This window comes from Falco naumanni, chromosome 13 (assembly GCF_017639655.2).
Source record: "Falco naumanni isolate bFalNau1 chromosome 13, bFalNau1.pat, whole genome shotgun sequence".
Classification (NCBI taxonomy): Eukaryota; Metazoa; Chordata; class Aves; order Falconiformes; family Falconidae; genus Falco; species Falco naumanni.
The window spans coordinates 409,919-432,117 of NC_054066.1; the positions used below are offsets into that span (position 1 = coordinate 409,919).

At 53.0% G+C, this 22,199-nt stretch overlaps 3 protein-coding genes across 8 annotated transcripts; 1 reads left to right on the forward strand and 2 right to left on the reverse strand.

Moving 5' to 3' along the window:
- The first annotated feature begins 8 nt into the window (after positions 1-8).
- Positions 9-16,325, forward strand: ATP13A1 (ATPase 13A1). 2 transcript variants are annotated; one of them, XR_005830739.1, is made up of 27 exons: positions 9-354; positions 1,030-1,119; positions 1,431-1,621; positions 1,952-2,024; positions 2,337-2,492; positions 2,635-2,704; positions 3,318-3,424; positions 4,031-4,160; positions 4,438-4,493; positions 5,130-5,256; positions 5,738-5,875; positions 6,361-6,481; positions 7,149-7,306; positions 8,122-8,297; positions 8,694-8,804; positions 9,338-9,463; positions 9,790-9,898; positions 10,422-10,621; positions 11,009-11,105; positions 11,521-11,702; positions 12,007-12,121; positions 12,413-12,609; positions 13,076-13,218; positions 13,772-13,883; positions 14,108-14,251; positions 14,607-14,985; positions 16,214-16,325. XR_005830739.1 is itself a non-coding variant. In XM_040613716.1 (26 exons), exons 1-26 carry the CDS (start codon positions 16-18, stop codon positions 14,715-14,717), a joined length of 3,579 nt encoding a protein of 1,192 aa, XP_040469650.1. In that variant the 5' UTR covers positions 9-15; the 3' UTR covers positions 14,718-15,017. The 2 variants fall into 2 exon arrangements, 1 of the variants encoding a protein (XP_040469650.1); XM_040613716.1 differs by lacking the exon at positions 16,214-16,325 and having other exon boundaries at positions 14,607-15,017.
- Positions 15,307-17,577, reverse strand: MVB12A (multivesicular body subunit 12A). Of its 2 annotated transcripts, none has more exons than XM_040613728.1 (9): positions 17,322-17,569; positions 17,140-17,235; positions 16,954-17,050; positions 16,719-16,845; positions 16,496-16,636; positions 16,246-16,328; positions 15,776-15,840; positions 15,637-15,687; positions 15,307-15,527 (listed from the first exon to the last, which is right to left on the reverse strand). In XM_040613728.1, exons 1-9 carry the CDS (start codon positions 17,400-17,402, stop codon positions 15,465-15,467), a joined length of 804 nt encoding a protein of 267 aa, XP_040469662.1. In that variant the 5' UTR covers positions 17,403-17,569; the 3' UTR covers positions 15,307-15,464. The 2 variants fall into 2 exon arrangements, 1 of the variants encoding a protein (XP_040469662.1); XR_005830740.1 differs by having other exon boundaries at positions 15,462-15,527; positions 16,480-16,636; positions 17,322-17,577.
- Positions 17,140-22,192, reverse strand: DSN1 (DSN1 component of MIS12 kinetochore complex). Of its 4 annotated transcripts, XM_040613721.1 has the most exons (12): positions 21,987-22,121; positions 21,869-21,914; positions 20,821-21,147; positions 20,312-20,385; positions 20,042-20,114; positions 19,584-19,671; positions 18,471-18,530; positions 18,249-18,320; positions 18,008-18,155; positions 17,827-17,914; positions 17,604-17,737; positions 17,140-17,235 (listed from the first exon to the last, which is right to left on the reverse strand). In XM_040613721.1, the coding sequence occupies exons 1-11, from the start codon at positions 22,110-22,112 to the stop codon at positions 17,649-17,651; spliced, it is 1,191 nt and encodes a 396-aa protein (XP_040469655.1). In that variant the 5' UTR covers positions 22,113-22,121; the 3' UTR covers positions 17,140-17,235; positions 17,604-17,648. The 4 variants fall into 4 exon arrangements, with proteins under 4 accessions (XP_040469655.1, XP_040469657.1, XP_040469659.1 ...); XM_040613723.1 differs by lacking the exon at positions 21,869-21,914 and having other exon boundaries at positions 21,987-22,192; XM_040613725.1 differs by lacking the exons at positions 21,869-21,914; positions 21,987-22,121 and adding an exon at positions 21,694-21,862.
- Between the last annotated feature and the right edge of the window lie 7 nt (positions 22,193-22,199).

Here is a 22,199-nt window from a genome sequence, read left to right on the forward strand (position 1 = left end):
CGGGTCTGTCGGAAAATGGCGGCGGCCGGCCCGGCTCCGGGTCCGTTGGACGAGCTGGTCTTGTCGGTGACGCTTTACCGCCGGCGGCCGCGGCTGCTTCACGGCACCGTGCTGCCGTTTGTGGCGGGGCTCTACCCGGCCTGGTTGTGGCTGTGGGGACCGCGCGTGTGGGCGGCGTGGCGGGAGGCGGTGGCGGTGGCGGAGGAAGAGGAGGCCGGCCCGAGAGCGGGCCCGGGCCCTGCGCCCCCTGAGGCCGCGTTCTTGGCGCTCGCCGCCATCGGCGTTGTCCACCTGCTGACGGCGCTCTCGGGGCTGTGGTCGGTGCACGCTCACTGCGCCCTCACCTGCGTCCGGGTGAGTCCCGGGGCTGCCGGTGCGGCGGGGCCGGCCGGCCGGGCGACCCCTCGGGGGCTGCCCCCGAGCAGCGTCGGGAGGCTCCTACCGCGCCCTGCGGGCTCTCCAGGCGTGCGGGGGCGGCTGAAGCCGTGGGGGCGTGCGGTCCCCTTGTAAGGGGATGTTTCCGAGGAAGACGGTGAGGGGACGCTCAGCATCGCGACGCTTCTCCCCTTAGCGGGGCTTGGGCAGCATGGCGGCGTGCTGGTGGCGGAGTTCGGCAGGCCCCAGCCCCGAAGCGGCATTGGGGAAACCAGCGGCATGTCTGTGCACAGACAGCCTGGGATGCGGCGGGTGTTCAGCACAGGGGCCACTGCCTTTGCTGGTGGCGAGCTGCCGTCTTTTGATGGTGGACCAGCTGGTTGCCGTTTTTACAGTCGCTTACTGGCAGCTGTATGTGCCTCAAGTGCAAGTGAAGGACTGAATAGACGTCCTTTAGCGATAGGGTGTGATTTTGGGGATGGGCTGCAATAATTGGAATGTCTTTGATTCTAACAACAGCTCCACAAAAGCACCCGGCTGTAAAGGCCTCTGTGGTTGGCCCGGTTTAGTGCGTCCCAGCCAGAATTCCTCTTGACTGGGGGAAGTTTGGGGCCTGGGATCTGCTTGATGACGTGTGTCTCGTTTATGTTTCAGGAGCCTTGTCCTAAGAAAGCCACATTGGCTAAAGTGGTGCCAACCCCCAATAACGGATCGGTCGAACTAGTGCCACTCCACAGAGACCAGGTAAGGACACTGCTGCTGGGAGCAGCGCTGATGTTTGTCATGGGCCAGGGAGCTGCCACAGCGTAAGCCTGCAGTTCCTTAGCTTTTAATTTAAGTAATTAGTGACTAATCAGCTGCGGTCAGTCACAAGTGGGGATGTTAAAGGGAGCACGGTGTTTCCTGGCGCACGTACCACAAGAAGAATCACACAATGACAAGATACGTGAGGGGTTGGGGTTTCTTTCCTTCTTCAGGCCCAACTGTGTGTGGAGTGAAGCCTTTGCTGTGTGTTCAACTGATTTGTTTTGGTTCTTTTTCCCCCCTCTCTGCAGGGTGAGGATGGACAGGAGGCTCTTTCCTTTGAATTTCAGAAAATCAAATACTCCTATGAGATAGATGGCAAGAAACAGTTTCTTCCTGTAGCTTTCCCAGTGGAACATCCTCTTTGTTACTACCAGAATGCCCGAGGTTATCAGGAGGACAAAGATATTCGAGCAGCTGAGAAGAAATACGGTACAAACAAGTAAGTTTTCCAGGTGCAGATCTCTTTGCCGCGGTATCCCAGCGTTGAACCACATTTCTAGCCTTGCTTTATAGATTTCAGTTACTGCTGACACTTGTTTCAAAAACAGAGAATGGTAGTGTGCTGGGGGGGTCTTCTCCGGGGTGGGCTATAGATGGAAATTAATCACGTATAACAAATTAACTGAATCAAAGTAATTGAAAATAGGGAGATTGTGGACGTTGTGGAGTACAGCGTGGTTTGACGCCAGAGGCTGCAGGTGGCTTTTGGGTTGGGCTTTTGCTGGGAATCTGGAATGTTCAGATTAATAACAATCCGATTCTTTCCCAGGGCTGAGATGGTGGTGCCGGAGTTCTTGGAACTCTTTAAAGAAAGAGCTACAGCTCCGTTCTTCATCTTTCAGGTAAAATGAACAAACAAAAAGAGCTGTAAATACTTCTCCCTGCTAAAGAACGAGAGAATTCCTTATAATCCTGGCCTGAGAGCCACAAATCAGCTGGCAGCTTTCTAAAATCGAGAGCAAGTGCTGATCTTGCACTGTAACATCAATTTTACTTCTGGGACGAACCCTCTTTCTCCCCAGTGGCTGTACTGTGGTTTTCTGTTTTTCTGGCTTGCTACAGTTCAACGTGTACCAAGTTAGCTTCCTGGAACTTGAAGGCTTTTGTTTTCTGAGAGGGATCAGAATAACTCCCGTGTCATGCTCTCTCCACAGGTGTTCTGTGTGGGGTTGTGGTGCTTGGATGAATACTGGTATTACAGTGTTTTCACCCTCTCCATGTTGGTTGCGTTTGAAGCTTCTCTGGTCCAGCAGCAAATGAGGAACATGTCGGAGATCCGAAAAATGGGCAACAAGCCCTACATGATCCAGGTAATCCAAACCAGAGAGAATTGTGCAGGAAGTTTTTGCTGTAGCTGTCTTCTAACTGATTAGTTGCTCCTTTTTCCCATTCTTTGATCCTTTTCTGACACATACAGAGCTGCTGAAAGTGCTTTTTTCCCCGCCCCTCCAGGTCTACAGAAACCGCAAGTGGCGCCCCATTTCCAGCGATGAGATTATTCCAGGGGATATCGTTTCCATCGGTAATGACTTGCGTGAGGGTTGTAATCAAAAGCTTGTTTAAAATCTGATTTCTTCCAGTGTGGTGAATTGAATTAGGTATATTAATTAGGTCTTGGCTGGGGTGCTTTTAAGGGCTTTGATTCGTAAGTGTCACAACTCAAGGGTCCAAGAGTTTGGGCTGAATCTATTAGACCTGCTAGCTGCCTTTAAGAAAGGTAAATCCCTGTATCAGTTGGCCTCAGATTCTTCAGCTTAGGACTGTGAAGATGAAGGGTTCCCTGACAATAAATTCCTCGAACGGAAAGGGGAAGGGCATGGCACCTAACCCTGCTCTCCCTTTTAAGGTTGTGTTACCCCACGTTGTGATCGTGGTCTCCGAAGCCTGAACAGCAGTGAGAACCCAGTGACTTGATGTTAAACATTCTTGGTCTCAGTTAGAGACCCAGTAACCTTCAAACCCTTTTGGGTCAGGGAGTGGGTACGTGCTGGGGTAAACTCAGCAGCTCATGGGGAGTTTTGAAGCTTTAGGAATCTCCTAAACTGAAGGAGAGCTGTGCCCTGCCAGGGAAGTAGCCAAACAGCAGTCGCTTCTCCCTTTTGAGCTGCTTCTCAGTTTTAACGTGTTAATTGCAGGCCGATCTCCTCATGAAAATCTTGTGCCGTGTGATGTGCTGCTGCTACGTGGAAGGTGTATCGTAGATGAAGCCATGCTGACAGGGGAGTCTGTGCCGCAGATGAAGGTCTGAGAAATGTCCTCTGTGCTGTCCCTTTGTCGTAACCTGGAAAAGTAAAAATGCAAAGTCATCCCTTGGCGTGAATGCCGGCCCAAGCAACCTAGTCTGTTTGTTACCAGCTCTCTGTCAGTGATTGATGGTCTCTGGTAAATGAGAAACAGAAAAGTCTGTTTTGTCTGGCAATGGCTCCAGCTTTTGGGTCTGAACTCCATCGTGCCGGCATGGCATCGCTCTCCTACACATTCCCCAGTCTGGATTCCTTTGGTGGGGTGGAGGTGGGAGGAGGAATGGGTGTAAAGCACTTCAAAGCCCCGAGTCTTCCTTTTTTTTATGCCAGTGGGTGACTTAAAAATGAGAAAGTAATGCTTGCGGAGCCTCCCTTGCTGAATTCAGTGTGCCAGGGGTGAACTAGTCCCCCGAAACCAGCATTCCCACAGATGCCAGGCTCTAAACCCAGACCGATCAGAGCTGAATGGCGTGTTAAGGTCTAGATTCGGTTCAGGCTTTGGTTGAAGTGAAGCTGAGAGCATCTCGTGGGATAAGAACAGAAGAGAATACTTTTAAGTGTACTTGTTTACAGCTGTGATTCTGAGGCTGAGTGTTGTCCCGCAGGAGCCTGTGGAAGATCTCAATCCAGAGCACATCTTGGACATGCAGACAGATTCCCGTTTACACATCATATTTGGGGGAACAAAAGTGGTGCAGCACATCCCGCCCCAGAAAGCCAGCACAGGACTGAAACGTACGTACCTGCGCAAATCTCCTCAGAGACGAGCATGTGGCACGCTCACAGGTTGATTTTTAGGGGGCTTGATAAAACTTTTGGAGGGAGTCGTTGAGCCAGTCTCCTTGGCCCTGTCACTGCCGGTTTATTTTGATTATTAGGCTGCTGTGATGTCCTGTTAAACTTGACTACGTCCTCCTGTAAGTGAGAGAAGGGTGTAGCTTCAAGTTTATTCTGTCTGTGGTAAACCTGTACAAGATTTGCCCTAAACTTACCGTCTTCCTTCCTCTTCCAGCTGTTGACAGCGGGTGTGTGGCATATGCTCTGCGAACCGGCTTCAACACATCTCAGGTACATTGTGGACATGCCTTCTCGTCCCCGTCTTGTCGATGGTGCTGGTTGTGTTGCTCAGCCCTCCACTGTCAGAAAACGCTTACGAAGTACAGCAACGGGGGAAATACAAATCGGGGCATTAAAATTACTTGTTTGTTTGGGACAGGGATAAATAAGGTTGGTCTCTGTGGATCGGATAAGTAGTCTGATGTTCGGTGTGGAAGCCCAGCAGTCAGGATTCGGGGTTCCTGCTGTCACTGGCCACGCTGTGTCTATACTACAGCTTCTGGTTATCCCTGTTTCTATAATGGTAAATGTTGGGAAAGGGCTTCTGAGTGTGTCTGGAAAGACTGGAGCCGCAAACACGAGCTTTTTCAATCAAAAATTGAAGGCTGCTTCAAAGAAATCATCAACTCCAGTGACTTGGTAAAAAACCTGCAAACTTGTTACTAATCATAAGTGACTCTAGGCTACTGCCTAATAAGAGGATCACAGACGTGGGAATCATTTTCAGGCTCTAGCCCCAAAACACCAGAGTGTATTTTTAAAAATGGGTTTCGTGCGTGTTTTTAACAAACCAATGCATTACACATTTTTAACGAACCACTGCATGCTGCAGAGTTAGCTTCTTGCACTGAAGGCTGTATTTCTCAGGGGAAATTGCTGCGTACAATCCTCTTTGGGGTGAAGAGAGTGACGGCCAATAACCTGGAGACCTTCATTTTCATCCTGTTCCTGCTGGTGTTCGCCATTGCCGCTGCAGCGTACGTCTGGATTGAAGGTGAGACTTATTTTTTTTCCTTGCCTCTTCCAGGTCTCTGCACAGGACTTGTACCAAAGCCTGTGGGAAGGGCAGTCAACGTAATTCCTGGGAGTCACAATAACTGGGTTGGGCTGCGCCACTGTTTCAGTGTAGGGGCCCGCACCGCCGAGAAGATAATCGGGGATTCCGAGAGCGATAAAGTGGATCGAACTGGAAGGAGACAGGGTTGTTGGTCTCTGGCAACAACGACGGGCTCAGGACTTGTGAATTTAATTGTCTTGGGGGACTTGTAGGGTCAGGTTTTTACGGAACAGCTCTCTGCTGCTCCTCCGTGCAGTAGCATCCTGCCTTCTTGTTCCGCTGCCGTTATGCTGCTTTTCTTGCCCTCCCATAGCCCTTCCTCGGTAGGTGAGCGCCTCTGTGGTACTCATCTAAGTTCCCTGGGGCACACCCAGTCTGAGGATGAGGAGGTATACAGCTCTCCCGTCTCATTCCGTAGGCACCAAGGATCCCAGCAGGAACCGTTACAAGCTTTTCCTGGAGTGTACTTTAATTCTGACTTCGGTCGTTCCACCTGAACTTCCCATTGAGCTCTCGCTGGCCGTCAACACCTCCCTCATCGCCTTGGCCAAGCTCTGTAAGTACCAAGCCTAAACACAGAGATAAAAAAGAACTTCTCTTGTGACTGGAACTGTGGGGACATCAGTGAGGAAATGAGAGTGTAATGACTGTAGCTTCCTCTTGTTTCTACGCGGGGATGGGGTGGGGTTGGGAGCTGGTGTGTGTGAGGGGGTTTAAAGGCCAAAATGCTTGGGAGTTGTGAGCTTTGAAGTGGGTCCTAAAGCAAGTGTAGGAGGGAACTGCTTGCTCAGCAGCCTCGCGGTTCTGCTTTGAGCAGCTTCCTACCTGTGGCATATGGAGGTCAGTGAATTTGGTGTTGGGCTGCATCGCTGCTACGGCTTTGGCGGCTGTTGTGGTTTCAAATGCTGCCACAATTCAGAACGGGGAGGTTTGGGTTCGTTAACTATCAGAGCACTGTGCTGAGAGCTCCTGTCTTGTGATTAAAGCCACCGAGCGTCCTGTCATGGCAGATGTCTCATGGAATTTCCTCTCTTCTTCTAGACGTGTACTGTACGGAGCCCTTCCGCATCCCCTTTGCAGGCAAAGTTCAAGTTTGCTGTTTTGACAAAACCGGCACGTTAACCAGCGATCACCTGGTAGTGAGAGGAGTGGCTGGGCTCAGGTAGGTCCTGGGTGATTTTCGTTACGTGATTTGCTGTGGTCCAGGCTTTGGGCACTGTGGGAGCTCCTCGGGCACGAGTGCAATCACATTCCAGTGAGGAAGAGAAGAGAACTGGGGATTCAGAGTGAAAGATGTGGATTGAACTGGAAGGAGAAGAGGGTTGTTGCTCTCTGGCAACGACTATGGGCTTGGGACTTGTGAATTTAATTGTCTGGGGGGGCTTGTTGCCCCAGGTTTTTATGTAACCGAGCTCTTCGCTGCTCATCCTTGTAGCAGCATCCTGCCACCTTGTGCCGCTGCCGTTCGGAGCTGTGCTTGAAGGTCGATGCCGCGGCAGAGAGACAGGCAGCCAGGTCCTTCGATTGTGCAGTTACTTATGTGTGTTAGTTCAGGCCTCTTCTTCGAGTGCTCTGCTTGAATCAAGTTTCCTTTGGAGGACTGGCAAAAATGATGGGCTTTGGCAGTGTTTGCACTTGAGAGAGCGCCAGATTTCCTACGGCTTTGATCTCACCATGAGAAGCTCTGCTGTTTACTATATTAGAGTAGGAATTTTTGGCTGGGAAAAACATTTTTTTTCAGGATTTGTCTGAGATAATGTGAATGGGTCTGTTAACACGGGCAGTCTTTTTTTTTTTTTTTTTTTTTTTTTTTTTTTTTTATGCTGCAGGGATGGGAAGGAAGTGACACCAGTGTCTGACATTCCTGTAGAAACCCACCGAGCCATTGCTACTTGCCACTCGCTTGTGCAGCTGGATGATGGGACGCTGGTGGGAGATCCGTTGGAGAAGGCGATGTTGATGGCTGTGGACTGGACCCTGACCAAAGGTAAAACCTGTTTCCAGCTCCTCCCTCCTCCCGAGCCCCGTTTACATACGCTGGGGGGTGTGGGGTGGGTTTTTTAGGGGAGGGTGACAACGATGACACTGGTTTTGTCAGTTCTGAGCGTGACGTTACCTAGTCTGTGGAGATTTCCTATGCCTCATGCCAGCTTTCTGCACGGAGTGAATGGCATCCGGTATGATCCCAGGGACTGGTTTGGGGCGGTGGAAATCCTTGTACTCTGTGTCTGAGGGACAGCAAATAGTAGAAGTCCGTTCTCGGGCCTGCAGATACTGCGTTCTGCAGCTGCCAGGCTCAGGTTGGTGTCTTCCAGTTCTGCTTGCGCAGACGGAGTAAGATCAGGGTGCGAGTAGCGCAGATCGCAGCAGTGGAAACATGACAGCGTGGGTTTCAGCGCGGTCTGCGGGCAGTCCCTCTGGAGGCTTTCTGCTCTGCTTTCTTGCCTCTCACACACGCAGACAGCGAACGTTAGAAATCTTTCGGAAATCCTGTGTTACATATCCCGCTGAAATCCGTGCTGTTGTGTTTTTCCTTCTGGATTTTTACCTCTGATGAGAACATTTGCTATAAATGCACCTTCGGCCTGCTGTGCAGCTGTTATCCTAACGCACCCAGGTGTTCTGATCCGCTATCTCCCTTGCCTGTTGGCATGAGAATTTCCAGCTCTGTATGCTTTTATCTAAAGAGAGGAAAATGCCGTGATCTCAGTGACCTATGGGTTCCTTCGGGACCTTGAAGGGAGGGGTGTTGCTTTTGATACCGAGAAACCTTTCAGGATTTCCTGATCTGTTTGTTTCCAGATGAGAAAGTTTTCCCCAGAAGTATTAAAACTCAGGGACTGAAAATTCACCAGCGCTTTCATTTTGCCAGTGCCCTGAAAAGAATGTCTGTCTTGGCGTCGTACGAGAAGATCGGCTCGACTGATCTCTGTTACATTGCAGCTGTGAAAGGGGCCCCAGAGACGCTGCACAAAATGGTGAGCGCATCTCTCTAGGAGAAGAAGGGCCTTCGTTAGCACGTGTGCTCGTCCCCTTACGCCTCTGCTTGGCCCTGCCAAGCCTGGAACCCGAGGGATGTAGGCGTTACATCCTGCCCAACGGTGCAGCCATCCCGTGCCTGAAAACGGGCTCCACTGGGGAGTTTCAGTCTAATCCCGGTGAGATCCCAGTATCTCACCACGGGGGTTCCTGGCCCTGATGCTTTTGCTGACCGCAGAGGGCTAAACCTGGGGGAATCTCCTCTTTCGCCCTTGATGGTGAGGGACCCTCCCAAAGGTGCCTTTTTCCCCTCCCCTCTCTGTATATTTAATGCGAAATGCCGAAACGTGCTTGAAACTGTGTTAATACGATGCTTTTCCCCACGTCTTCTCCAGTTGTCTCAGTGCCCAAGCAACTATCATGCTGTCCACACGGAAATTTCACATGAGGGGGCAAGAGTGCTGGCCCTTGGCTACAAAGAACTGGGTCACCTCACTCATCAGCAGGTACGGGTGTTTGTTTAAGCCTTGGAATCGAGCTCCCGTTAAAGGAAACGGAGATGGTGTGAGCAGGGCTGGGGAAGAGGGGGAGAGGGGGTCTCTTTTGGGATGTGGTTGCCCCAAACTGCTGTAACCTTGTTGGGTTTTTTATGATCTGGATCTTTTGGGAAGATGGCAGCCTCTGCCCTGTGCTCCCAGCTTTGAATTCCTGTCCGTTATTCGTCGATGTTTCTGTTTCCCTGTTGGTATAAAGCAGGGTGCGTTCTTGTCGCAGCTGAAGAGGCTTACCACAGAATTTCTCAGCTGTGAAACTGGTTTTATCTGGGGACAGGACCCTGTTTTCTGTGTAACTCCTTTCAGGGCTGCCTCAGTGGAGCTTTGTGCCGAAGGCAGCTGTCTCCTAGAGCAGCTGGGGACGGTCTAGCATTGCTCTGTGCATCTTGGGGCACTAGCTGGTGCTTTGATTGCAAGGAAACACCTGCTGGAAAAGGGGATTGCCACAAAGCAGCAGGTAACACCTTACTGGTTTGCTTTGGCAGGTGCGGGAGATGAAGCGGGAAGCTTTGGAGTGTGATCTTAGATTTGTTGGATTCATTGTGGTTTCCTGCCCTCTCAAAGCTGACTCCAAAGCTGTCATCAGGGAGATCCAAAACGCGTCACACCACGTAAGCATCAGCAGCGTCTTAGCCTTGCTGGTAGCCAAGGTGTTCGGGGTGTGGAGTTTTCGTACCTGAAGCCTTTGTGTAGTGAGGGCAAAGGCTTCGCTGTGGTGAAGGCAGGGAGACCTCGTGCATATGATGTTATTTTTGCAGTGGGCTTTGCCCTGGCTCGGAGGAAGCCTCCTCGGGGCGCTGCACATCACTACGTCTGATTGAGAATGTCACCAGCATCCAAGCTAGGCAGAAGTCCTTTCAGTGTAAAAGAGACTCATCGTGAAACCCCACTTGCCCACCCAGAACTGATTCTCTGACCCCTCTGGCTTTCCCCTCAGGTAGTGATGATAACAGGAGACAATCCTCTCACCGCCTGCCATGTGGCCCGGGAGCTACATTTCCTCCGGAGGGAGCACACCCTCATTCTGCAGCCTCCTGTGAGCAAAGGTGACTGATCCCATGCAGGAAACTCTTCTGTGCTTTGGAGGATGGCAGCCAAAGGCCTGCTGGGGCATCATGTCAGTTAGCCACGTGCTATTAGCACTGCTGCTTGGTGCTGATAATGGAGATGACTTGCTCTCCAGAAGCCTAGATAACCCTCTGTCCTTTTGCCCCTCTCTTCTCTGGCTTGGAGTACTACGCGAGCTCTGCCAGCTCCAAACCCGAGCTATCTAAGCACCAAAAGAACAGAAACAACGGCAGCTTGAAGGCCTCCTTGCCGTGCAGGTTCAGAGGCTTTCCAGGGATGCCAAGAGCCATGTCGCTGACTGCAGGGAAGGGCAGTCCCCATGAGGAGCGTACCTAGGTGGGAGGTGGGCACAGCACTGTCCTGAGAAGCAGCAGGCCTCGTGTCCGTGAGGCTGAGGGGCTGAAAACCCGAGAGTCAGCGTCTGTGTGGTGGCTGGGAGCATTTCCCACAGCCAGGCGCCTCAGCCACGCTCACATCCAGCTTGCGCTTCCCTCTTCCCAGACTCCAGCTGGCAGTGGCGGTCCGTCGACGGTGCTGTCTTGCTCCCCATCTCGCCCACCTCCTTGCAAGAGCTGACGCAGCGTTACGACCTGTGTGTCACTGGGGAAGGTCTCTCCCACCTCCAGGCTGTGAACAGGCAGCAGCTGCTAAAGCTCATTCCGCACATCCAGGTGTTTGCCAGAGTGGTGCCCAAGCAGAAGGTAGGAAGCGGCAGCTTTAGCAGGGCTCGCGTGGCGCCTGGGAGCCACGTAGATGCCAGCCCCTGATTAATGCCGAAGCTGTTTACAGCTAATGAACATACCCAGCAGCACCTCTCTTGATACCCGAGCCAGCAAGCAGCAAGAACCAGAGCTCAGGATGTGCCGTGTTCTTATCCTAGAGAGTCCTGAGCTCTTTGGCCTGTTTTAGCTCTGTGCTCCTAAAATGCAGCCCGAAGGTGAAGCTTTGGGAGCCTGGGTGTGAGACCAGTGAATTCCTGCAGAACAGGAACTGTTCTGTGCGCTTGACCAAGACACATAACCCAGCACAGGCAGCAGCGTGTCGGGAGGCGCGGGCTGCCGAGGCTCACTGCACTTTTTTCTGCGCAGGAGTTTGTAATCACTACGTTGAAGAGCCTGGGCTACGTCACGCTGATGTGCGGCGATGGGACCAACGACGTCGGAGCTCTGAAACATGCAGACGTGGGTGAGTCTGCGTGCAGGACTCTCCTGCGTGCCCGGCTGAGTTTGGCTAGCGTTCCTAAATGCAAAACCGGTGTTCATTTTTCCGGCATTTTGAGGGCTGGGATCGATCTGCCCAACATCATTTAGTGGCAGAAACCAACATCAAGAGGAAGGATCGCTGTGCTGGTGGAATGCCCACTGCATGCGTGCCAGCAGGAATTGGCTGCAAACACGTTTTTCTGGAAGAAAGATCCTTACATATGGTTTTCCCCCCCCCCCCCCCCCCCCCAAGCTTTCTTTTAGCAAGCATAACATCTCTGAAGTCCCTGCGTAACTAGCACCCTGGCTCCGGATGTAAACAGCAGTTGGGATTCCTACTGTGTGAAAGGGATCACGGCTCTTTTTCCCTGCAGCTAATTTTTTTTATACTCTGACAGGAGTGGCACTTCTGGCAAATGCTCCCGAGAGACTGCCCGAACGGAAGAAAAGATCTCGAGACGGCCCCAGTGACGGGAGGCCTGCCCTGCCATCCATGGGGAGTGGGACTGTGAAGCCCACCTCCCGTGGTGCCAAGCACAGAGTCATGTCCCAAAGAGAGGAGCAGATGGCTATCCAGAGGGTTGGTAACGATATTTTTAAAAGTTAACTTACCCTTGCTCTTTGTTCCTCCTCTGGTTTACTGCTAATTCATGGGAACTGGAAATGGCAGGATGTACTGGGAAAAGACCAGCTTTTCTGCTTTTTATCCTGAAATCGTGGATTTGGGCAGAGAAAGCGCTGCTTTTCCAGCCAGCCATCGAGTTAGCGCTGCAAGCACGAATGCCTCCCCTTGGAGCAGGGGTGTGGGAGGGGGTAGCACAAGGTCATCTTCCATCCAGGTTGTGGTGATGAAGCACGTGTCTGTATCTTTAATTCACCGGCAGGAGCGGATCAGTCAGGTCCTGAAGGATTTGGAAGAGGAGCGTGTACCCGTCGTGAAGCTGGGCGACGCCAGCATTGCCGCCCCCTTCACCTCCAAGCTCTCTTCCATTCAGTGCAGTAAGTGTATGGTGGGAGCTGAACTTTGCATCTCCGCGTTCCCCAAGGGGAATAAATCTAGATTGGAAAGAAGCCAAGACAGAGGGCGTGGGGTGGTGAGAAACACCCCCCCCCAAACCCAGGGCACTGCCAGTTTTTTGTGTGGAGCACCCCTCTGCGGGTTTGTTGGATGGGGACACGAGTGGTGAGGGGTTAACTGCTTCAGGAAAGGAGAGGGCTGAGGGACAAAGCCCCAGAACCCATTTTGTTTTTTCGTTTTGTTTCCAAACTCTGCTTCCTCTTGCTCCTTAGTCTGCCACGTGATCAAGCAAGGTCGCTGCACGCTAGTGACGACGCTGCAGATGTTCAAGATCCTCGCCCTGAACGCCCTGATCCTCGCTTACAGCCAGAGCGTCCTCTACTTGGAAGGGGTGAAGTTCAGTGATTTCCAGGCGACTTTGCAGGGTCTGCTGTTGGCCGGCTGCTTCCTTTTCATCTCCAGGTCGAAGGTGAGGGTTGGGACAGTGGCTGGTCTATGTCGGGCACACCGGGATTCCTGAAGGAGCGCCTCTCTCCCCAAAAAAGCTGTTGGATTTCAATAAGTTAAGAATCCATAGGGCTGGAGGGGGTGGGGGTTTTTGTTCCCCTGGATTTGGGAGGCTCCCAAGGCCAGCACTTGTGTGAGGGAGTATCCCGGGATTGCAGGCAGGCAGCTTCGCTCGGGTTATGGGAATGGTGCGGTCCCAACGACTGCTGTCCCCACACGGAAAGGTTGGAAGAGGTGGGAAGCAGAATGTGGATAAATGGTTTGGTCGAGGCTGCTGCACCAGCTAAGCTGTGGGTCTCCTCGGCGCGTGAAGCGGAATTTTTGTAGGTGTTCCCTGAGAAACACTAACGTTAGTCGGATCCTGCTGGAAAACTGCCTAGAAATGGTCAAAACCATTCAAGGCACCTCTGCTCGCTTTGCTTTCCCAGCCTTTGAAGACGCTTTCCAAGGAGCGTCCGCTGCCAAACATCTTTAACCTCTACACGGTCCTGACGGTGCTGCTGCAGTTCCTCGTGCATTTCCTCAGCCTCGTTTACCTGTACCGCGGCGCCCAGGCACGCAGCGATTCCAAGTAAGAGTCTCTTCCTCCAACACTGGAATGTTTTTCTCCCAGTTGCTGCTACACGGGAGGGTGAAGAGCAGCCTCCCTCACTACAGTGCTCTTCCTGTGAGCGCTTTATCAAGCACAGCAGGTGTTAGGAGTTTAATGTGTGGGACACATCCAGAAAAAACACTTTTTAATTGTCTATCGAGCACGTTGGCAGGGAGGTGATGAAACCAGCAGGAGTACGGTCTGATACGCTGTGGTTCCAACGTCTACCGTCCCCATATGGAAAGGGAAAAAAAATAACACCAATGAGGTGGATTAGTGGAAACGTTATAAAGAAAAATGCCCCAAAAAACTGATTTTCTTTCCAATTTTTTGATTGTTATTTTGTGAAAAAGAACCCCTTGATGACCTGTGCTTGCAGCCTCTGCGGCTCGGCTTTTACCCGTGCAAGCATGCTTGCTGGGGAAGTGGTTTTGCCCGACCAAACTGGAATAAACTGGGCTCAGCAGGGCTGTGCAAGGGGAACTGAATATTCCCGGTGTTCTGGGTCTGATCTCCAGCTTTTTCCTTTCAGACAAGAGGAGTTTGTGGATCTGTACAAGGAGTTTGAGCCCAGCCTTGTGAACAGCACCGTCTACATTATGTCCATGGCGATGCAGATGGCCACGTTTGCTATCAACTACAAGGCAAGCCATGTTTAAGTCACATCTCCAGCAGCACCACCAAAGCGTTTTTTTGTAATTAAGATGCAACAATCCAAAATTCTCTAATTGCAAACTAAGTTTTCTCAGTGCTCTGCTGGGGAGGAACTCCCTCTTTTCGCACCATGTGTCCCAAACCGTTGCAAATTGCACCCTGTCCCCTAGTTTGAATGAGTACGGCCTCATGGTTTCTCCCCGCGGTGTTTCAGGGCCATCCTTTCATGGAGAGCCTGCAGGAGAACAAGCCTTTGCTGTGGAGCATCGTCCTTTCGGGACTCGCCATCGTGGGCCTTCTCACGGGCTCTTCGCCAGAATTCAACGAGCAGTTCGGCTTGGTAGAAATCCCTACCGAGGTGAGCAGGCGGCGTTTCTCTGCTCCTACTGGATTTTAAACGCGGTTTCCAGTGGGAGAACAGGTCTGAGCCCATCTTCAGGAACTCGGGAGGAACCTCCAGGTTTTTAGCAGGGTGGCAGGAGCACTGACTGCCTGAGTAGCTCTGAGGGAGAGGATATGGTAGCGATCCTGCTGAAGCATTGGGGATTTTTATTTTTTTTTACAGCAGGTTGTGAATTTTGTGAATTTCTAAAAATGGAGTCATTTTTATGAAAGGAGGAAGTTCAGGCTGTAGCGGAGCAGTTGCTGCAGAGTAGTGGCTCTGGAGTAACTGAAGAAGGGGAGGGACCGACACGTTGTGTTTGTTTTCCTAGTTCAAGATCGTGATCACGGAAGTGTTGCTGGCTGACTTCTTCCTCGCCTTGTTAGTGGACCGAATTCTTCAGTTCCTGCTGGGGAGCGCAAAACTTAAAGTGCCTTCCTGAAACGGGTTCCAAGGTCCTGGCCCCCAGCAGCGCTATGCGAAGGACAGCACCCGCGGCCGCATCGCACCGTCGCAAGAATCATCCTTAATTCTTTTGACAGGAACTCTGATCCTGTTCGGAAAACGGGCGTGGGGAAGCTTTCTTCCAAATCATGTGGATATCACCTCTGTGAAACGAGACCTGACTTTTTAATGTTTCCAGGATGTACCACCAACTGGCGGGAGTTTTGTACTGCCCTAACGTTTAAAGGAAACGTTTACAGAATTTGGTAACTAAAATCAGAGTCGATGTATTTTAAAACGTGTTTGGGACTTCCTTGGTAGGGGCGAAAGCTTTGCGATGGTTTCAAATAGCCAATGGGACCGAGTGCAGGAGTAAAAGCGGCAACAAACTAAAGGTGAGGCCGAGGGGTAGGAGTTGTGACACAACGAACAGTGTAAACACCCTTGCAGGAGGTGTAATGTTCAGAATAGAGACTCGTAGTGCTGACAAAGCGTAGGAGAACACACACAGCCAAGAACTTCTAGACGTTACCGCTGCCGTACGTGCCAGCCCCGAAGCCCTCTATTTCAAAAGCATTGCAAAAATATTTTGGCAGTGAGAAGAGAAACACGTTTATTTTTCTCCTTAAGCAGTTCCCGTGATCAGCTACTGATTGCATTTCTTTGGGTACCCCGAAATTTAAGCAGAGAGGGAGCAGCTCAGCCCAGCTGGATGCTGTTCACATCCTCCAGGTTGACTCCAGGGCTAACAAATGCTGGGTGGGAGCCTGGCAGCGGCCGTCCTTTCGACTACAAAAGCATAATTGTACTGAAAACAAAAAAAAAAAATCGGTCAGGATGAGACACGGGTATTTAAGAAATTCAGAACGCACCCGCTGCCCACCCCAAGAGGTGCGTGACCGAAGCAGCCCTGTTACCTCTTTCTCGATATCGGCAAGTGACTTAACGTTCAGGTCTGTGAGAAAAACCTAAAACCAAATAAAATTAAAACATAAAATTTCTTAATTCAGCCAAGTTAGGAGGCAGGGCCAAGAACAGCAGCATAAGGGAACTCACATTAGTGCCAGAAATGAGCCTGCTTTCAAATTTGGGGTGTAGTGTGAAAGGCACTCCGTCCATAGCTGGGAAGAGAAAGGAGAGAAGCGTTAGGAACATCATGGGAACAGCTCTGAAAACAATGTAAAAAAAAAAAATGCATTTACTCCAATCTGGGGCCTTGATCAATTCCTCCATAATTAATTACCACACAAAGCAGATGAGTGGAAGGGGACACCTCAGCAGCACAGTTTGAGCAAGAGGTCAGTGATGGCTTTAATTCAAGCGAGAAATAACTTGGAGGAGGGGAGAAGTCTTTTAAGAAAACGTAGCTCAATTCCAGGCTCCACAGAGAAGAACCGCGCAGCAACAAGCTGCATGCGAACCAGCTAAAAGCCCCTTTTTTTATATATATATTTTAAAATACTCCTTAAAGACAGCTATGCTTGCTTCATGCAGCTTCCTCGCTTCCAGCTGAAGAAACACTTTACCCGAGAGGCCGTAGATGTTGGAGGTGTCGTACAGAGATGTGTGCTGGGAAGCACGTTTGATGCTGCACCGAGCCGCCGGTGACCTGTAGCAGATCAGGATAATTAATGGCTGGAGATGTGCTCAGGTGAATGGGAACCACGAGGTGGGCACCAGCAGCCACCAGATTTTATTCCCAGTTCTGGACTGGTTCAGGTAAGACTGGGGAAGGGTTAAAAAAAAAACAACAACAACACCCCAACGTGGACGTACTGCTGGTTTGGGTTTGGGTCGGGGGGCTGGAGCGAAAGCTGCCTCAGGCCGGCGCTGATGGTCCGTGGTTTGGGGACGGGCTGGGGGCTGCACTTTGGAACCGGCCCCTTTTTACACCAGATGGCAAAACTGCCCATTTCCCTACGGAAAAACCGGCGGGTGTTTGTGGGGGGGCGGCAGGGGGCGGGGGTGGGAGGATTGGGGGAGGGGCAGGACCCCCTACCCTATTTTCATGTAGTGCGGGAGGGCTTTGCTCTTGGAGCTCAGCTGGATGTCAAACACGGCCGTCTCGGCGGCGTCCAGTGGCACCAGCTTCACGTACACCCGTTTTTTCCGGGAGACACCGATTCCTGCGGGGGGGGGGGGGGGGGGGTAGCCGGTGGCAGGAGGAGGTTGGGGGGGGGTACCGGGCCCCGCCACCCCATCCCTCTTACCGTGGCGGGGGGGGGGTGACTTACGTGGCTCTGGGAACTCGGGGGCGCGAGTGTAGCCGGTGGGCTGCGGGCTCCGGTCGCTCAACACCTGGACGTCGGTCACGACGGGCCCGGGAGCCGCCTGGACGGGACGGGACCTCGGTGCCGGACCGGGCACAGCCCACCCCCTCCCACCCCCCCGGGCTGGCACCCGCCGCCCACCCCCCGCACCTGGGCTCCGCCGCCGCTCACGCACAGGTACCCGCCGCCCTTGTGCCCGAAGCCTTTGCCCAGGTTGGCGGCCGCGCCCTCCACGGTAACGGTGATCTGCGGGCACACGGAGCGGCGTAAACCGGGAGCCCGGGCGCCGCTCGGCCGCGCCCCCCGCCCCCGCTGCCTCCCCCCGGACCCACCGCGGTCCAACCGGCGGGGGCTGCCTCGGGCGCAGCGGCCCAGCCCACGCCGGTCAGCGGGGTCGCCGCCGCCGCCGCCATCGCCGCCGCTTCCGGCCCGGAACTGGCGGAGCCCCGCCCCCTCCCCGCTGCTATTGGCCCGCTGCGGCGATTGGCTGGCGTGCTCTGACTGACGTGCGTAACGGCCACTGAGCGGCTGCGCAGCCGCCGGGCGCCTTCGAACGCGGAAGCGCGGGGAAAAGCGGGCACCGGGAAGGCACCGGGCTCACACGCGGCTCGCACCGGGCTTTATTGACAGCAGCGCGGCCCCGCAGCCCCCCGCCCCGCTCAGCCCTCCGGCGGCAGCGTCTTCCTCGGCGGGGCGGCGATCAGCTTGCGCACGGGGGACTTGTCCACCTGCCGGAAGGTCCTGGCGGCTGGAACGGGGAGAGAAGAGGAAAAAAGCCCGTTAACCCCCGTTAAAGCCCTCCACGGAGGCTTCCACTCCCGAGGGGCAATCGCTTACCGAGCTGCTCCGACAGGCGGTGGAGGTACAGCCGGCTGTCCTCGCTGAAGGTCTGCAGCACCGTCACTGCTTGCTGGAGCTCATCGAGCTGCAAATTAAAAAAAAAAAGCAAGACAAAAATCACTCAGTCCTTCGCACGGGGCTTAAATCTTTTCCCCCTAAACCAGCTGAGCGACCTCACCACAAGCTCCATGCAGCAAAAAACTTCCTCCTGGTCATCCAGGATCTTCTGGTAGTCGGGTTTGCTGCTAAGGACCTGGGCCTGGGAGGTCTGGAGGTGGGGAGGGGGCTCTGCCCACCCCCCCTGCCGCTGGCATTCCTCCAGCTGCCTGCAAGAGAGACACCGTCTCCGTGAGGCACAGCTCGCGGCATCGTCCAGTTTTCCAAGAGCTGCAAGATGGGGGAAGGGGGACGATCCACACCTGGAGATCTCTCCAGCACCTTCCTGGTAGCGCTGCAGGAGCCGATCCCAGGACTGACACTCAGCAGTGAACCTGCGGGGAGAACAGCGCCGTACGCCTGATCCCTCCGTAATGCTCGACAACGGCACAGGCCCGTAGGAAAAACAGCTGAAAAATTAAATCTGCCCCAAATTCCAAGAGGCGTCTGTTCAGAGTCCCAGGCTGTGCACCGGTCGCTCTTACCTGGCGATGTATTCCTTGATTTGGGCCACCGACTCATCCAGAGCCACATCCAGTAAAACCCTGAAGCACAGATGCAGAACGGGCTGGGCTGCAGGGCGCTGCTGGAGCCCATCCCATCATCCCATTCCCTGCTCCAGCCAGAGCCACGTCCAGTAAAACCCTGAAGCACATCCCATCCCAGCACATCCCACCCCTGGCTCCAGAGTGGCAGCCAGGCACGTGGGAATGTCTCTGGAGACGCCACAGCCTCTCTGGGCAGCCCGTCCCAGTGCCCTGTTACCCTCAAAGAATTTTTTCCTGCCACTCCAATGGAGCTCCCCGTGTTGCAGTTTGTTACCCCGTGGCCAGGCGCTGCTGGGAAGAGCCTGCCCCCAGCCCCCGACACTCGCCCTTACAGTGTTTGTACACGCTGGTAAAATCCCTTCTGTTCTCTCCTCTGCACAGGCCCAGCTCGCTCAGCCCTTCCCTAAGGCAGACGCTCCAGCCCCTTTCACCATCTTTGCAGCCTCCGCTGACCCCTCCCCAGTAGCTCCCCATCTCTCTCAAACTGGGGAGCCCAGCACTGGCCACAGCACCCCAGACGTGGCCTCATCAGGGTCCCCTCCCTCGACCTGCTGGCCACGCTCCTCGTGGCCCCCAGGGTCCCACTGGCCACGAGGACATGCTCCTGGTCGTGGCCAGCATGCTGTCCGTATGATCCTTATTATCCACGTGGGTTTTATATCCACTTTAATAGGCAAAATCTTATTTGGGGTGGGTTTGACTTGCAGACGACACCCCTCTCCACATCCTGCATGTGTACCAAGGGATAATACAGCTGCTTCTTCCCACTCCAAAGTTTCACCCCCCTCTAAAATCTGCTGGCCCATCTCCACGGCAGCCTTTCCCCACTCGTTCTGTTACAGATGCCTGGATGGGGGAAGCCAGCTAATTAAAACGTTTAAATGAACCCAAGGTATTTTGACACAGCTGGGTTAGGAAGGTTTGTGCAGGCAGGCCGAGGTCGTACGTGGCAACAGACACATTTTGTACTCAGGCTACTTGTTTCTCCACCCAAAAGCGATACGACTCATCGCTTACACTCCGCAAGGGATGAGTGGGGTGAGCCCTTACCCTTTAGGGTTTTCTATGCAGCTCTTTAGCGTTCCGTCTCGTTTCAGCTTCTGCATGTATCGCTTCAAGTCCTCTGAAACCGAGTGCACTGGAGATAAAGACAAAATAAAACAGTGCTCGTACCCACTGCCTAGAAAACTAGTTAGTCCTGAGAGAGGAAGCGGTGACCTAACCTGCAGACACTGCTCTGACTCCTTATAGTTTTTCTAGATATTCTAGTTACACTGCTTCTAAAGAAACAACTCATCTCGGCGGCCACCGCTGGCTTTAGGGTGTTCATGTCTCTTCCCTCCCAGAAACCGTGGTCACATACAGCAGCTTAAAAACCATCTTTCCCATACTTTCTGCTGCACCCACCCCTTCCAGGAGACAGCTGGTTTCATTTTGAGAGGATGCTAGGGAAGGGTCGATGTTTTTAAGCCCAGGATTACCCTTACTGATGCTGTATCACACCTTACCATTAGCTCTGTAAGTCTCATGGCTAAAGCCGTCAGTCTGCTTCAAGACGTGTTCGAGTTTCTGTGCAGAAAACTAAGAGAAGATGGAGAAGGTTTTAGCCCTTTCCTGAGCTGTATGACAAAGTCTGGGGGAGGATTTGTTAAGGAGAAAGGAGCCTATCCTCCCCTTGCACATATTTCACAACTCTGTTATACAAATCAGAACGTACATTTAGTGGCAGAATAAAGGCAAGGGAAAAATAATTCACTTTTTAAAAGAGAGGACCTTACCTCGAAACTGGACAACAGCAGCACAGAAAGCCGGTCTATCTCTGGCAGATCCAGGCTAATTGATTTGCTTAATTCTGAAAAATCAGAACAAAATCGTTTAAGAACAATTACATTCACACCAACAGCTGGCATTTTCCTGAAGGACACTTAAAAGCTGTTGTTGTATAGGAGCGTGGTTTGCAGGCTATGGAAGGAGCAGGGAAAAGGGAGAAACGCGAGTTCCTAATGAGGAAATGTCACACTTAAGGCTCCACCATGCTAATAAAAAGGCAGAGACTACAAACCACTGGTCTACAGAAGCCGTTAGCACAGGATGTCCTTTTATCCTCAAGTCCCTGGACCTCTGAGACCACTTCCAACACGGGTATCAGTGGCCACTAGCTAGGAATAATGCAATTGTGCTCTAATCGCCCTAAAGGTTGTGCCATAAAATCAAATCTCAACTTGCTGCAGGCTGCCCTACGAGTTTCTCGAGAGAGCTTGATAAAGGGAAGAAGCGGAGGCTGTACCAGTGACATCTTGGTGAAGGGGAGGCAGAGACGTTCGGCGTCTTGTGCCTTTCAGGCTCGAACGACGCCAAGAGCGACGCCTGGCTTGAGGAGTGGTGATGAGCAGTCTCGGGGACAAGCTAAAAGAACTCAGCATATTGTCACTCTTGGTACTCTTTCTTAAGGGACTCAATCTGAAGGTACTTTTCCCAAGACTGGGACTTCTGCGGGATGTCTTCACAGCTGCTCTGGTCACCCCATGGGGACTAGAGTTCTTGCTACCAGCAGTTTTGTCAGGCTGCTTTAGGAATTGCTTGGGATCCGCTTGCTCCTCTCCAGGGTCAGAATCTGAGACAAATAAGATATAGTTGTAAAAAGAGGGGCAAAAAAACCAAGGGAAAGGGTCTTTTCTAGGGATTCAAACGCACTGAACCTTTGTTTGCGCTCGGAGCAACAGCAGTGTTATAGTTGAATTTGAAATAACTAGAACCCGAAATAAATTCACTAAGTATTTATTAAGGCAGGAAAGCAAAAGCAGCGCTGGGCAGCCGGGGAGTCACAGCTCCATCCAGGCTCGCAAATTCCAACAAGTAGCACAGCCCTTTTATTCTCAACTTCAAGGCCGGTTTAAGCAAACAGTTATGCTCTCAGTCCCGTAGCAAGAAGCTGTATATTACAAAACTAAACTATTTTTACACTAAAGTCTAGACGAAGACAAAGGTTGTCATAGTAACATGAGATTATGGTTTAACATTGGCCTTGAGAAGGTACATCTCCAACCTCATGGTTAACAGTTAACTCTTTTCTCGCCAGACAAAACATTCTCAAATCTGTTGCAGCAAGATCATTCCTTTTGTTAAAAACCCCTTTGATCAGCAAATTACCCTTAGTTACTTATTACAGCAGCGCTGAGGTGCGAGGCCGCATCACCGCTCCACAGCCTCCCCGGGCCGCCGGGGGTCCCCGCCAGCGTGGGAATCCTCCTCCCGGGCCCCAAGCCGGCCCCGCCGGGGCAGACCCAGCCTCTGGGGGCGCGGGTCGGCCCCGTCACCCCGCTCCCGGCCCTTACCTGCCGCTCCCCCTCCGGCCGCAGGGCGGGCTCCGCCGGGGGAACGCTGAGGAGAAAATCGGTTACAAGGCTGGAAGCGAGGCCTCCCCGCCGTCCCAGGCCTCCTTCCAGCGCTCACCTCCTCCTGCGAGCCGCCGGAGAGCTGCGGTGGGACGGGAACCGGCCCGGTGCTGCCCGCCGGGCCGCAGCCGCTGACCGCCCGCTCCGCCATGGCGGCACCGCCCAGCCGTTGGGCGCGGGGCATGCCGGGAAGCGGGGCATGGCGGGAAACGCCCCCCCCCCGCCGCGCGCCTCCCCCCCTCCCTCGCCCGCCCTGAGGGAGCGCCGCCGC